We start from the raw sequence: 16,171 nt of genomic DNA, 5'->3' as shown, positions 1-16,171 counted from the left end.
AGAGGAGAATTCTGTAGGTCCTAACTACAGTGGTACAGCCCAGATCTAACTTTGCCATATCTGTGAAAAGTGTGTGTAAACAAATGAGTTTTCCAGGCAGACCTGGGCTCTGGCATGTCTCTATTTCTAGAGATTTGGTATTATCCATAATCTTACACACTGTCTTCATCTCTTGTCCCTTGAATCCCTGTGTAGACTCCATATCAAGGGGGAGGGGAAATAGGGGGGAATAATTAAGCAGAAAGTTAGACATACTCACAGCAATTATGTTAAAAAAATCATCATCTCCCAGAGTATCCAAAATGGACGACACAGTCTGCTTTGCAATTGTCAGGCGGAGTCCTTTCATGCTGCCACTGACATCCACTAAAATGACTACATCTTTGGGAGAAGTGGCTGCCTGGATATACCTGGATAAACAGGGGAAGGAGGGCAGTATAAATTGAACTTACGAGACTGTAGTTCCTGACCCCCCTGAAAGTTTTAGTGGACAGCTGTGACCTACCATTTTCGATTTCTGCAATCAAATGCAATGACTCCATTTTCGTCTGGCTCCCATTTAATTCCTGGAGAGAGAAGAAACAGGGTAGTATAGCAAAAACAAATTTTTATGTTTCAAAGTTTGAAAGAGAAGTCTGGTATTCCTTTTCACTGGCCAGACTGGCTAAATGCTTTTTCTTTGTTGGGGTAGGGAATGATAATTGAAATAGCTACATTGCAGAATTCCTCACAACTGACTTTAGAACAAAGGCCATTCCCACAACACAGTTAGTGTCTTTCACAGGGTGATTAAGATACTCAATATGCTAGAAGACGGGAACTGGCAGGGCCATGTTGTGCCAACGTTCCTCCTCTAAACTAACTTGCCAACAGTGATTACTGTCATTACGCCTAATGGAATTACTCACAGGCTGGGTGTCCAGACATTTTGGTACAGATCCTATGATCATACTGAGGTAATGTCTCTGATTAGTGGATCATAGTAAAGTATGTTAAAGGACATTACCGTTGTCATTTTTATTCACTGTTACTGTTACTACTTGGTATTCAAATCATGATGGAGGAAAAGAATTAACCACACTCTAATAATGGCATTAGGGCTGCAACTTATGGGATGAATTCGTGAGTGTTTTTATCATTGATCACAGAGTAATTAGAACCATATTTGATCCTTCCTAGTGACATGTGGATATCAACTAGAGAATAATCAAACACATTTCCTGCTTGACTGAACTGTGGTGCTTTCCGGTGTCAAAATGTAAAAGAAATGGAAATAACACTGCAAGGAAGTGAAATCTGCCAGGTTAAGGAGTCAGTCCCAAAAAACTGAATTAAAGAGCAATGTTAGAAAGCTTTAATCTGGGCTGGCTCTGTCATGCAGCACACTGAAGCAACCCAGCTCAGGGAGTGCTATTAAAACAGGTACATTTTTATTGCTTGTAGGCAGTTCAAGTAGCCTTAGCCGTTGAGGCTGGATTTTATGTATGATGAGATATTGAAACTGAATTTTGATTGATCTAACAATGAGGTTCTACCTCAAATTCAAGATGACTGCCAATATGGCTGTTGCTGTTTTTAAAGTATGAAGCCAAATGAATTTCCTGATAACCCACAGGATGAAGAAGGACCTGCCTTCCCAGGGGAGGGGTGAAGACGCCGAAGGGACTGGAGGATGGTAAGAGAGTTCCAAGACAGATGCTGGGGGAGCTGTGGTCTTGATATTTATGGCTTAGTATGTTTGCTGACTGTTCCTTTCCCCATTAATTACCTCCATGTTTTTGAGCACCAGACTCTGGGCACCTGAGTAAAGGTTCCACAGCAACTGTTCCCCAACAGGAATCAACAGCTGAAAATGACCCCTGGAAATTATTACATATATGAAATTAAACATGGTCTGAAATCTGCATGACTACATTGGGAGAGTGTGTGTGTGTGTGTGTGTGTGAGAGAGAGAGAGAGAGAGAGAGAGAGAGAGAGAGAGAGAGATAATGTCCCTGGAACAGAAGAAAGCAAGATGTATGTACTGCTTGGTGCTGCAAGTTGTGTTGGCCTCATTTGGGATCTATTTCAGGTAGCAAAATGTTCTGGGCCAACATTGCCTTTAATATGTGACTTTTTAAACTGAAACTATTTATGATGAATATTGTTTTGATTGTTGGGCTAGCTAAGAGCCAAACTACACATACAGAAAAGCATGAGATACAGTTGTCTTCAGGCTACAAACAAATATCTGAATGTCTCCCAGTGTCAGAAACTTTCTTCCTTGAAAGTACCAGCATGGCAGGAAGAAATGCCTAATCTTCCTGCTGACAAGAATTTTTCTAAATGCTGGGAATTTTTGATGGGGCATTCAAACATGTGACCTCACAATTTATGCCCAAGTTATATAGTTCCAGGAGGCCTGAACGTGTATTTCAACTCCAAGCAATAATTGGGGATTAAACTCTGAGGATGTAATTTGAATACACTGTAATCCTACCCTGGAATTCAATTCAAACTTCAGACAAATAATAAGGGAATTAGATTCCACTTCTGAAATACTGATTATTAATGCTATTCCATTCAGACATCATGCTTAGAACCTAAACCAGGTGTGAAGAGGCAGCGGTGATGGTGTTGTTCCCCTCAGCATTCAGAAATAAAGCAGAAACACTGAATGGGAGGCATTGGCTTGATGAGGAATTAGAAAGATGAAAGCTGAGTGGACCAGAAGCAGAGCGAAAGGAACCATAAGGACACATTTCCCTTGCAGCGTGAGCACCTTATAGGCCCAGAGATAAGAGTGTGGTGCCCTCTAAAGCAGCATTCAAATAAGATGGGAGGTGAGCTCTCACATAAAGAATAGTAGGGGAAGGAGGACAAAGGACAAGCCCAGGGAAAGAGTCCAGTGAGCTCTTGTAACAATGGCCCCATCCAGTATAAACTAAACACAGGGTATGTTGATGCTCTGAGGAGACTTTGGGCATGGAAGGTGGTGGATAAATCTAGAGCAAATATAATACAGAGGTGTGTATTTTCATTATTGTAATAGTTATTATTATTTCTTATTGGTAGAAGGCAATGCTAACTTAGACTTCTTTGCTTTGCTGTCTGTATAATTTTCTTTTAAAAATAAATAAATATAACACAGAGGTGAGCGGTCATTTTTCTATTGAGGATACATTCCCTGGTGGGCCATCTGTGAGAGCCACACATGCCAGCAGCGGGAGGCATGAAGACAGCTGTAGGAAGGACCACTTCTTTTCCTCCCTCCCAACCACTCAGCTGCAACAGGCAGCTCTTACCAGATGTTTGAACTGATCATCTGCAGAGGGCTTATGAAATTAGTCCAAGGGTCACATGAAATTACAACAGGAGTTGTATGTATCTCTAGGGCTGCTGATTGTCCAACCCCAATCTAAACCATGGTTTGAATTTCCAAATATGCACATGAGCCATGCTTGCTTTCATTTTCCAGCTGTTCAGCACTCTCCCATCTTCCCATGCAGCAGCCTCAGGAGGCTGAGCAACAACTATAATTACGGTTTACCAATTAAGACACATGATTAGATCATAGTTTGCTGAAACCATTGGTTCTGATTCTGGTTTGTCAGACAATCATAGTTTGTTAAATCAAATAGAAAACTAAACATTGTTAAGCGTCCTTAACAATGGTTTAGTATAATGTCTGGATTGGATAAGGTTCGTGGCTCAGTGGTAGAACATCTACCTTGCACACAAAAGGTGTCAAGTTCAATCCATGGTATCTCCTGCCTGAAACCCTGGAAAGACACTGCCAGTTAGAGCAGACAATATTGAGCTAGATGTAGTACTGAGCTAGAAGGACCAAGGATCTGACTCAGCATAAAGTGGCTTTCTGCATTCCAGCCTGAACCATTAACAATGAGAGAGTTCTCATTCATTAGCAATCTTATACTAGACATGATCCAGCCAAAATGTTTTCAAATCACAATAATTTTGAGCAGCCAATTAACACTTGAACTGCATAGTTTTTTTAAAAAAAATAATGCTTAATTTTGGTTGGATCGTATCCCATATAAATAATTTCAGTTTAGCATGCCAAAGTGTTCTAAATAACTTATTTGTCCCTACAGGAACCTTCTGCAGTAAGCCCCTAGTAATCAAAATTTTCAGATGAGAAACTGAGGCTAAGGAATCATATTTGCCCATGGTCACCAAGTGAGGAGAAATTTAGAGCTGTGTTTCCTATGTACTTTCTGAGATATATATAAAAAAGTAACTCCAGCACATAAATCCTTAGAATGAAAGCCGCAGAACTTACATTACTGTGATCTGGATTTCCAGAGATTTAATTGCAAATTATTGAAAGGAGGACACACAGAGTTATCAGCTCAAAGCCATTCTATTATCACAAGATAGGATGGTTTATTGTGAGATTGGTGCTGTTCAAGCAAACAAGTTTTTCACAACACCCACACATTAGCATCACAATGCCATCCAATATTATTTTCCTTGTTTAATCTGGATTTATCCTTTCTGCAGAAAATACAGTATTTTTTTTAATGTTTCCAACAACGCTTTTGCAATTTTAAGTCCAAGTTTGACAGCACTCATAGTCTATAATTGCACTGCATATTTCTGTTTGATATAAATGGCTGCAAAATAAAACACATTACTAATGCTTCATCCTTTTGAACAAACACCAATCAAAACAGCTAGCAAAATAAATATTTGACAGCAGAGGAGAAATGGTGTGATCATATTAACTGTATGTAAGAAAACCAGGAAACAGTTAAAGTGCTCTAAAATTATCTGTTTAACATCATTATTTTTACTTATGTGCTTTTATTGCCACAGCTGCGGTGTCAGCACTACCGCAGCCTCAAGTCATGCTTTCTAAATTCCCAAGCAAAATTAAAACTTCCTTTCTATTAAAAATTCAAATGTTTCTGCAGTAGGAGAGATATCCTAAGGGTTTCAGCTGTTTCCTTCCTCCAAGAAAAAAAAGAAGACTATTTGCTGCTTCAGAAGGTAAGGTCTTGGAGTATATGCCTGAGCTAATGGTGCCTACACTCAGAACAAATTCAACTTGAATGAACTGCTCTGATCCTAAGTCCAGGAAGCAGTTCAAAAGAAGGAATATGCCAACCATACCTTGGCATATGTGCTTCTGCTTCTCAGTACAAGCAGAGGATGGAAGGAGAGCAGAAGGGTGTCAAGAAAGGGTCAGTTCACTGGAACACAGTAAGCCAAGACTTTTCAAAGAGCAATAATTTACTCCAGCCAAGTGCTGTCCATAGAGTACCATAGCTACTTCACTAACAAAAGTAAAAATAAAAATAAAAATATGAACAGAGCAGGCTCTTACCAGGGTGGAAGGAATCAGTTCCCCTCCCCAAAATGTCTTCTTACCTGGGTATTGCCTAAAAAAGCCCTTTGCGCTTCCAAAATATTGCCATATAAGGGAAGGGTCACGGTCAAAGTTGTCAACAAACACTTTGTTTAATGATTCAGACCAAAAGACTCCGTTCACAATAGCAGGATCTGAAAAAGAAGGAGGAGAAGGTGTGAGAGAACTTTGGTTGGGTAATTATCATCCAGGAACTTCTTCCCCAGCGGCTGTAGTTCTGTGTTGGCATCTGCCTGCCTTGAAAGAAAATGGAAGAGCACACCTTCAGGGGTAAAGTCAAGCTGTTGGAGAGTTACAGCACCTGCTATGGCTGTAGAAACAGAAATGGGAGAGACATGTTTTATTGCAGGTGGGGCAGATCAAGCTGCCCAATATTGCTGCTAGAGGAAGACTACGGTGTTTCTTTTCTCTGTGCTCCTCCCAGTGGTCATTCCTCCTCTGGTCACTGCTGTGGATACATGACCTGACTGTCTCCAGGTACTGCGATCATCTGCAAGGGATTTCCATATGGAAGGGTTAATGTTGTCAGCCTCCATGTCATGATTGCAGAAATCTTTGTAATGCCAACAGCCAACAGCCCTAGTGCCTGCACCTAGCTTCCCACGTCCTTGGGAATCCTGCCATCTTCCTTCAGTGGACATGACCGTGGGGTTGGCGGGGGGAGGGAAACCGACAAAGATTCTTATAGCGATCTAGCCAGAGGTTTTAAAAGTCATTTTTAAAAGTAACTATCGGGAGGGGGGGACACTTTAAAATTCCTCAATGTCAATGCAGAGAAACACATGCCCAAGCATTCAGTACAGTAGTTCCAATGACGTGTAAAATAATGGTTGATCTCAATCGACTTAGTTTAATGGGGTAATTTTAATGGAGTGGAAAAGAGGTGAATTGTTTTCTGCACTAACATTCATCAAGGAAAACACTAGGAGAGGAAGGAGCAGCGAAATTGTCTGAGCTACATATCTTTGAACTAAGCTTTCATCTAAATATTTCTATTTACAAGCACATGCTGTTCATTAAAACAGAGCAGACTTTGTTTAAAAGACGTGTCTCCCTTGAGCGGCATGCTTTTCTAAATATGGGAGGGCATGAAAAATTAAAACCAACAATACCAGAGATATCCTGGACAGGAACCATTGTTTTAGCTGAAATCAAACCTGGCTAAGAGGTCAGGGATCATCAGTTTGGAAAGACAAAAACTACCATTTTTTACTAGTTGAAGCACAACAGCCAAATTTTCAATCTTATGCACTACAGATGTACCCAGGTCTGGGAACTGAGTTGAAAAAGTCACTCTGAGAGAGCAGGCACATAGTTTGGGGACGCTCCTAGATCCACTCTCTCTCACTGAGGGCTCAGGTAAGCTCTGTGGTGAGAAGCACCTGTTATCAGCGTAGTTCTGTTTGCCAACTATGCCCTTTCCCATACAGACATAGTTTAGTCTAGGCTTCCTGAACCTGGGCCCTCCAGATGTTTTGAGACTACAATTCCCATCATCCCTGACCACTGGTCCTGCTAGCTAGGGATCATGGGAGTTTTAGGCCAAAAACATCTGGAGGGCCGAGGTTGAGGAAGCCTGGTTTAGTCACTGTGATTCTGTTAAGTTGTGGGTGAACATATCAGACGACACAGCGATTCTTCCAAAGCAGCTCTTTATTTGTAAGCTGGAACAGAACTGGACTGAAGAGCTCAGTCAGCCTGCTTATATAGAGCTCCAGAACAACGTAACTGTAGCGACTTTCTAAAACTATCCAATCACTGAACGTCACTTTCGATCCTTCATTTGCATACAAACTATCCAATCACTGAATGCCACTTTTGATCCTTCATTTGCATAACTACCTACAGTATCCCCCTGCTGGCCCAGGGTGAGAACTTCAGTACATAACAGATTCATGAACTGGTTACCTCACAATTGGACTACTGTAATGCACTCCATGTGGGGCTTCCCTTGGGATTGATTTGGAAACTGCAGCTGGTACAGAATGCTGAAGCCAGGTTGTTTCAATACTAAAATAAATAAGGTAATGAAATATTTTCCCTGTTATTTTAATCACACTTACCACAGCAAACAAAATGTTAATCACTAAAAGCACCAAACTTTACATTTAGGAAGTTGAAGCCAAATTGAGGCCATTAAGAGTTTGTGGTGGTTCCCAGGAAGAATACCCTCTACCCATGCTGGGACAGCATAAGATGTTTGGATGTGAGGGCATCATCCTTGTGTTTTCTTCTCTTCTAGCAGCACCATGGCCACACAAAAGTGTTTTGGAGGGAAACAGCTGCCACATTTCTCACCTCTGGAAGCTGAGACCAAAGGTCTTTGACTTGTGGTCTTTCACACCTACACTAACTGAAAGGGGTGCATGGTTCACCCTGCTCTGCTCTCTTGCAAAAGGGGGGAAAGCCAACAATTTTGGCTTTTCCATTCCACTTCCCTACCCAAGGGAAACAGCCCACCATTTATCTAACAATGGAGCAGGTAGGAAGATTTCTCTTTCACACTACTGTAGTTTTAAATGTTGCTGCTGGAGTAGGGAAATTTTTGTTGCGGATGCTGCCGCTGACACCACCACTAGATGTAAAATTGACCTCTATGTAGAACAGGGGTTTTTGGGTGGTGGCTTCTCACCTGAAAAAGAAAGTCACTTCTATCTGCTTTTAGGATAGCTGCAAAGATGCTTCTTTTTAAACAAGCTTATAATGGATAGGGGAAATGAGGAAGCTACATTTGCTTTGATTTGCTTTTGATTCTTGTGCTACTCGTAGGCTATAATTGCTTACTTTTAAAATTTCATCATTGCATTTTTATAAACCTACTTGCGTTATTATTTTGCTGTCACCTACCCTAAGAATCAAAATAACTGAAAACAAGCTATATGTTTTTTTAAATAAATGAAATGGAAACTATTGGCTGGTTTCCTGTGAACATTTCAAAATGTAAGTGGAAAAAAGATTACCTAGGGGAGGATAATTTACCCTAGGCTATCCAATAAATCATTTTCCAAGCCAGAGAATGAACACAGATCCAAGTCCATAGAACATGACCAAGTCAAGTTCTATATTCTCTGGATTACATTGACTCTTAAAATGACCAGATTATACCTACTCAACCTGTAGAATATGGAGATCAAGCCTCCTGGGTATGTAAAAGATGATGTTGAAAAAGACTATTAAAATCCTAACCATTTGTTATGATTAGAATTTCACAGCAGCTCTTATAACAATATGCAGAAGACTTCACTATTCATTCTATATTCCACTTCCATAAATTCCTTAAATTGTCACTGCTTTATCTGAAACATTTTCTCAATCTTACAGGTACTCTGTATCCTCTACTACTTAGATGTGAAATGTGTGAATTATTTTGGGAGAAGTAATAATGCAAAGCAGGGCGGAGATCATCCTCCTTCTTTCATGGAATAGAATCAGAAGCCGGCAAATTTAAAGCAAATCAGAAGCCAGGAAAATGAAGCAAATATATTTCGCTTCTCTGTCAGTCCTTTAAAGGCCTCTCTTGATTAGCCTTTTTCAGAGAAGTTTCCTGGCAACAACCTTTGCAATAAAAAACCCCCGGAAGCTTTCTCCTTTCACCCTTTTGATAAGACATATGTGGCAATGTACAATTTGTTTTAGTGCCATTTCTGCAGTTGCTATCAGGTTCTTTATTGATATTTAATATAAACAGTGCCTGTGGACAAACAGGTACACTGACAGGAATCTGAAATATAATTGTCCAAATGCATGTAGCAATTAAGTTGTTGTCATAGATATTATTGACCCTAAAAGGTAGAGCTGAGACAAAGACTGCATTCAGCCAGAACAAATGCAATGCCATGGAATGTACAAAGGGAAAAGAAAGCTCACTGATAACACTTCTTGGCTCTTATATTTCTTCAGCTGATTAATATTCTATGGCCGTTTAAATGTGTTTGTTATAACTATTTATTTTGTGCTTTTACCTTGCATTTTTATCTTGTGAACCACCCTGAAATATTTGGATAAAGGACAATTTTAAAAATCATCATCATCATCATCATCATCATCATCATCATCATCATCATCATCCAATGGTGGGCAAAGCCCCGTTTCCACAAGCATTATGCATTCCAAAAGAGAGGTCTGTCAAAATAAAGCATATTTCTAAATAATATGCCTTAAATTCCAGATAGTCTAACTCAAGCTTTACAGTATCACACACCTGCTATCCACAAAGAGATATACAATGAAGAGTTTACAAGCAGATCAATTTTAACAGGGGCTGGAGAGTAGTAGTCTCCCCACCCCACAAACCCATACCTGGCCAGCTCTTACCAGTCAAGGCCAAAACAGGGAGATTTTGGGAGAAAACTTGGAGAAAAGGGAGACTGATCTGTCATCTACAGGATACATGGCGTTTCCATGCGCTCTGGCTTTCTTCACAGTGTTCCGTTGCGCCAGAAGCAGTTTAGTCATGCTGGTCACATGACTTGAAAAGCTGTCTGCGGACAAATGCTGGCTCCCTTGGCCTGAGAGCAAGATGAGCACCACAACCCCATAGTTACCTTTGACTGGACTTAACTGTCCATCGGTTCTTTACCTTTACCTTTTACATGACTATCTGCAGTGTGTGTGTGTGTGTGTGTGTGTGTGTGTGCGCGCGCTCAAAATAGCGTTTATATTTCTGTGGAAACTAGGGTTTATTGCTAGGCTATGGAAATAAGAAAGTTTAAGAGTTCACGTGCTTTTTGTTCTAATTGCAGCATGAAATGGAACAGAATTAATTATTGCCCAGACACAAATTTGTAATGTTCATGACTCTGGATAAATTGGCAGACTACGTTGTCCAGACATACTTCATCAAGATGATTTTGATGTATGCGGCAAACTGTGACAGCGCTGCATACAGCCAGGTTTTAAGGCATCAGAATGTGCTGAAGCTATGCACAGCTGCACATACGCTCACAGGAATCAGTAGCATAAGTTTTAGAAATGTCTCCAGTTCACTATGAATTGCCTGAACATCTGGAGTTTTACATAGACAGCCCCTGGATGACCTGGGAAAGCACTTAATCAAGATTGGCTTTATTCGTGGCTGGCATCTGTGTCCCCACGCCCCCATCTCTTTTGTTTCAGCAGTAGGTAGCAATAGTTGCTACCATGCACTCCAAGAACACTGTAAGAATAACGCTAGACAGTTGTATTCTTCACATTCAGAGTAGCCCTGTTTTGCCTTAATACAACTGTGCTTTTGAAAGCTTATAATCACTGGTTCCATCATTGTTTCCCCTGCACTCCCAAAAAACCTAGGGTGCTCCTCGCTATTTAAAGGGTGCCTAAATTATTACAGAATGTTGGAGCTGGAAGGGACAGCTGGAAGTTATGTAGTCCAATTTCCTGTTCAGTGCAAGATGCAATTACACCCATAAGAACATGAGAAGATCCTGTTGGATCAGGTCAGTGGTCCATCCTGCTCTCTCTGTGTCCAACCAGATGTCGATGATAAGCCTGCAAGCAGGACCTCAGTAGCTCAGAGGATGAGGTCATGGGTTCAAGCCCCACACTGGGCAAAAGATTCCTGTCCTTCAGGGGTCTGGATTAGATGACCCTCATGGTCCCATTCAACTCTAAAACTATGATTCTGAGCATCTGCATATATGCTTCTAGTGAAGGAAAACTCACCATCTCCCAAGGCAGTCTTTCCTACTGTCAGCCAGTTCTTGTTAGGAGGTTTCTCCTAATGCTTAGCCAAAGTCTGTTTCCCTGTTATTTCTCGTCCTGCCTCTGGAGGCACAGAGGACAAACCTTCCTATTCTGCATGCCAACCCCTCAAATATTTTGAAGACAGTGATCATGTCTCCCCTCAATCTTGTATCCTCCAGACTAATCAGACATCATATGTGGAAATCACCCATGACCTCCTAGCTTCATCATGATACCACTTTCTGTGGAGATGAAACTCTAAAGATTTGCTCCTGAGACCTGATTCCCAGACTGATTTGCCCATATTGTGTGGCTAAAATTACAGTATGGAGACAGTTTATGTGTTTACTCCTGAGACAAACACGGATATGCCAAGAATCTGGGAATAGTTAAGCATGCTCATGTCTGTCTCATTTGTAGACAGGCTAATAAATCCTCCCCATGTTGCAAATGTTGACAGAGGAGTGATTTGTGGGAGTGCTTCTCTGATGCAATTGTTAGCATGGGAAGTAGCCTCGAATGGTGATAAGGAGTTATTTTCAGCCTAATTTTTGTTTCCAATCCAAAAACTATACCAACGTTTTGAATTCATCTGGGTACAGATTTCGTTTCGCATTAAATTGCTTATGAGCTTCACAGCATATATCAGGGATGGAGCCAAAGTCCTGAGCAGAATTAGACTAGCTGGGCAGAGTGGGTTTGGGATCTGGCCTGCCTAAAAAGCTAGAGGGCTCTGAAAGAAGAGCCTGCTTCTGTTGTTGCGCTCCGGGCAAGGGTATATTAAATGATCACCTTCCCCACATGGTTTAAGATCTTCAGTGTGTGTGTGTGTGTGTGTGTGTGTGTGTGTGTGTTAGTCAGACATACCGAAGTCCCCTTAACCCAGACTCTATATTCCCCACTCCCTCTCTCCCCCTGGCTCAAGCAACTTGCAACAGCCTTCAGGCAGTGGAGCCCAGCCAAGGAGCTCTGCAGAACCCATTAATAAATCAGTTTAGTTTCACCATGCCAGGTATGGAACCTTACATCATATCTAACAAATCTTGTGTTAAAATTTATCCAGGTCTTGCCTGGATCCAGTATTGTAGAAACAAAGTCTAATTTACCTTGAAAAAATTATGTTGCTCAGATTCTCCTTTCCAAAGATACCTTTAACAAGTGAGTTTATTCATTAACATAATGTTTCAGATTCTCTGCTTCTAGTGCTGCTTCCACATTGGGCATTTCATGTAGAATAGCCTGTTTTCAGCCACAGGGTACTATAGGACAACATACACCCTCCTCTCTTCCGGCTTCTGCTGGTGGAAAGAGCACCACTGGTGGAATGGCTCTGCCATAGTGGAGTCCCCAAGCTGCATGTGATGGCTGAGACACAATGCTGGCAGTAGCCAGCAGAAATCCCAGAAGCAGGGTGTTTTGCACCAAGGGCAGGCTTGAAGGTTTCACATTCATAGGATCAAAATCCCATGGCTGCCAATCTTTGGGATTCTCTGCTGCACCAATCTGGAAATGCCTGCAGCAACTTTTCTCCCATCCTTCACAAAAGCCCCTGGCTAAAGCATGTGTGCCAAACTCAAGGCACCAGACTACACAAAGGTACTTTTTAATGCCCCCCAAAAGATGGCAGAGATCATAGAGTCATAGAACTAAGCTCCAAGGCTGCCATCAGACCAATGTTGTCTTGTTCTCTTGGATTTGGTCTTTAAGGAAATACAGTACCCATGGCTCAGGGACTTAACATATTCCATTCAGGATCCAATGATTTCTAACGTAAGGGGTTCACATGAAACTCTTCATGCATTAAAACCACGCTCAGGAATTATGAGAGTTGTAGTCCAGCAACATCTGGAGGGCCACAGGTTAGCTACTCCTTCAGTAAACATTCATGCTGTGCTCCACAGCCTTCCTGGCTGCCAATGCATCCTGATTCGAAAAAGGTCCATGGGAGAAGTTGCTTCATGCTATCTTCAACTGGGCTTTAATTGGTGCTTTTGTAATCACCTACCCAGGTGGACTGTTTTGCATTGCTTTAACACAAGCCCTCTTACAAAACACCACATTCCTTTGGTAAATAAGGGCACTGTGGTCAGATATAAGGAGCTTCCAGCTTTTGATCTGGGGGAAGTATATAAAAATAGAATTCTAAAATTCTGTAAAACTGAAATTAAGCTTGCAACCCAATGTACGGTGGCTAGTTTTATAGAACTCACAAAACTGATTTTAGTTATTTCTGCATAAATATCAGTGTTGTGCTGTATGAACTGCTTAATTTATTTCTAGAAACACTGCACATTGCATAGATTGGGTTGTTTTTGTTTTTATAATGTATTTTGTGTTTCTATATTGTGATTTTATGTTGCAACCACCCTGAGGTTACAGGGTGGTATAGAAACTTAATTAATAAATAATAGAAGAGTTCAGGATACTACAAATCCAGATAAATTATGTTCAGTGCCTAAATACAACTCATTTTGAATTGTGTCCAAGTAAAAATAAAAAGAACAAAAAAGATTGGATAATCTAAAAAGGAAAAGAGGGAGACAGAGAGCAAGAATTTGTAAATTCTCAAACCTAGTTCTTAAATGTTGTACACTTCAGCTAAGTATTAACGCTAAGCAAGTAGAAGGCATCTTTTTTCTTTTCTTTTTCCAATACAGTTCCAAAGTGTGATCTGTTTTATATAGAAAGGAGAAATGAATAATTACCATATTCTAAGATAACAGAGTGAAGAAATCCCACCATGGAATAAGTGCTTAAGAAAAATGTGTGCATGTATCTTTTGTAGATCTTTAAACCTATACTATAAATAAATGTTGTAATATTTACATTTGCCTCACAACCATCTGAATGTAAGCCTGGCATGGCCAATCCCAAAGGACTTCAGAAAGTACTGATTATGACGTCATTTGCCATTGAGTGCAAAGGTTTAGACTCACTCCCAAATGCATATTTTCATGGCAGCTATTGCATCTGTTTTTGGTTGAAAGGGCAAAATAGTATTCCGTTATTCATACTGAAAGCAATATCTCTAGTCCAGAGATCTGTGTCCCCCTACCAAGGATTGCACTCTCATTTATTTATTTATTTATTGCATTTTATTGTGGCCTTTGCTGTAAACATTCCGGGGGTGGATTCATCACAAACTGGACAAGGGGTAGATTTTAAAAAACAAAACAGAAGCAAAAAACAGAAACAAATGAAACATCCTCCCGATGAGAACTCTTCAGATGTATGGTGTAAATATATTTATTTCATTTAGCCCATCCCCGGAGCTCAGCCACTTCGTCCCTGGTGTAGGGGCTGTGGCTGAAAAATGCACAGCAGTGAACTGTGAACAAGCAGGCTATCAATTTAAACAATGGAGCAGTTTTGCAGGAACGCAGGCTTGGAGGGAAGCTATTATAAATAATGGTGCCTCAAAGAAAATAGCTCTGTGGAATACAAATAAAAATCTATGCCTGCTTGCGAAAAGATTAGATCACTTGTTGAAAGAAAGCTGGTGCTGGAAAACATCAATACATGGTGCACTCAATTTACATTATAGGCCATTTCTACAAAGTGCTGCTGGTATCTCCCCACCAGTATCTCCCCAGAATGTAACTAATGCCTAGAATCAGGGCTACTGCACATCCCACTCACCTCTTTTACCAAACAAGATAAGCTGGGATGGGGCAGAGTTGCAGAGAGACACAGTGCCTTTTGGTTGTCTATTGCATTTTCCCAACCCCTTTGTTTCATCCCCTTTGTTTATATGCTTTTTCTCAATGAACTGAACATACTGTACCAAACAGATCATATGAAATACCCACAATGAGATTTGAAATAGCCACATGATCTTTTTGTTTTACTTGCTAGGGTCAACGTTTGATTCCAAAATTACAACATGGGGGCACAGACGTGAGTTTATTTAGAAATATATCACTCTTAGGCACAACCACCTTGAGTCTTAGCTTCCAATTTCGTTGCAGAATATTTTTGGCTCAATAAACCTATTTCTGTGCACCTGGAGGCTTCCTAACCTTTTCTTTCATGGATTTTGTGGCTTCCCATTCCTCCCCTCTGTTTATGCTTGTGACATCATCAGGTCTGCCTCACGAACCCCTTGAGAGTATAATACTATTATAAAAATCTTGCATAAATGAAATTACTTAGCTGGGGAGGGGGGGTCCCCTGCCTAAGATACAAGGTACAATTGCTATTCCAAGTCGCACACAATCTAACAGCAAACTTAATTTACTGTTTCATAGATGACGAGAAGTACAAGGTTGCATGCCGCTATATCCATTTTCAAAAATCTGGTGTCCAGCATACAGGTATTTTCAGCTCCATGGTGCATAAAGGCTTATCAGCCATGAAAGCTAACAAATTAAACACAGCAGTGACAGGTGAAATTTTATTTCAGGTCTTCACTACTAGGCAGGAAGATAGATGTATATATATAGACTACAATCAATATGCATCATTCAAGGTATGAAAAATTTCTAGTTATAATATCTTAGAAAATAGGTAATCTTAGCTTGACAGTCACTTGGAAAGAGCTGCTAGGGAAGTATGACTGAATGATATTCATAGCTCCTTTTAAGTGGCAAATTGAAAAAACCCTACTTCATCAAAAGTGGCTGTGGTTCATCACATTGCAATATATTTTTGAGAAGGCTCTATACACTCAGAAGAACTTCTTCTCCAAGGCAATCAGAGCATTGATTACAGTTTGCATTTATCAACTTTCAGCAAATCAACTCATAGTGTGCAGGGGAGCCAGAGAAAGCCATGAGATGGGGTTACGTCCCCCCCCCAACGTGGCCTTCTCTCCCTCTCACTGGGCCATAAAGATTAAGAGACCTTTTAAGTTCACTTTCAAAAATCAAAGTTTGGAGTCTACCATCACCACAACTGCTGAGCTGGGAGAAGAAATTGACAAAATCAAACTACAAATGCATGTCCCACAGAGATCTGGGGGTGGGGGGAACCCAGTCTTTGTAAAGTTGTGGGTTTTTTTAAGCCAATTAGTTAACAACACATAACATAACAAAATAATACGATACAACCCCATCTGTTTCACTAAACTTAGTTATTTTCTACATTTTCTGAGTGGTTTTTGTTCTACTGCCCAAAGGA

The 16,171-nt window shown here is 40.6% G+C and overlaps 1 protein-coding gene across 3 annotated transcripts in view; it reads right to left on the bottom strand.

The window, feature by feature from the left end:
* CACNA2D3 (calcium voltage-gated channel auxiliary subunit alpha2delta 3) overlaps positions 1 to 16,171 on the bottom strand; it is a 486,071-nt gene that overhangs the window by 261,245 nt on the left and 208,655 nt on the right. For all 3 annotated transcript variants that reach the window (XM_053377842.1, XM_053377843.1, XM_053377844.1), the window contains exons 6-8: positions 5,374 to 5,505; positions 506 to 566; positions 260 to 410 (exon numbers count right to left, since the gene is read on the bottom strand). In XM_053377842.1, the coding sequence (XP_053233817.1) occupies positions 260 to 410; positions 506 to 566; positions 5,374 to 5,505 (344 nt within the window). The remainder of the gene's footprint in view (positions 1 to 259; positions 411 to 505; positions 567 to 5,373; positions 5,506 to 16,171) is intronic.

This window comes from Podarcis raffonei, chromosome 2, assembly GCF_027172205.1.
Source record: "Podarcis raffonei isolate rPodRaf1 chromosome 2, rPodRaf1.pri, whole genome shotgun sequence".
NCBI lineage: Eukaryota > Metazoa > Chordata > Lepidosauria > Squamata > Lacertidae > Podarcis > Podarcis raffonei.
This window is presented reverse-complemented; position numbering and strand designations above follow the sequence as displayed.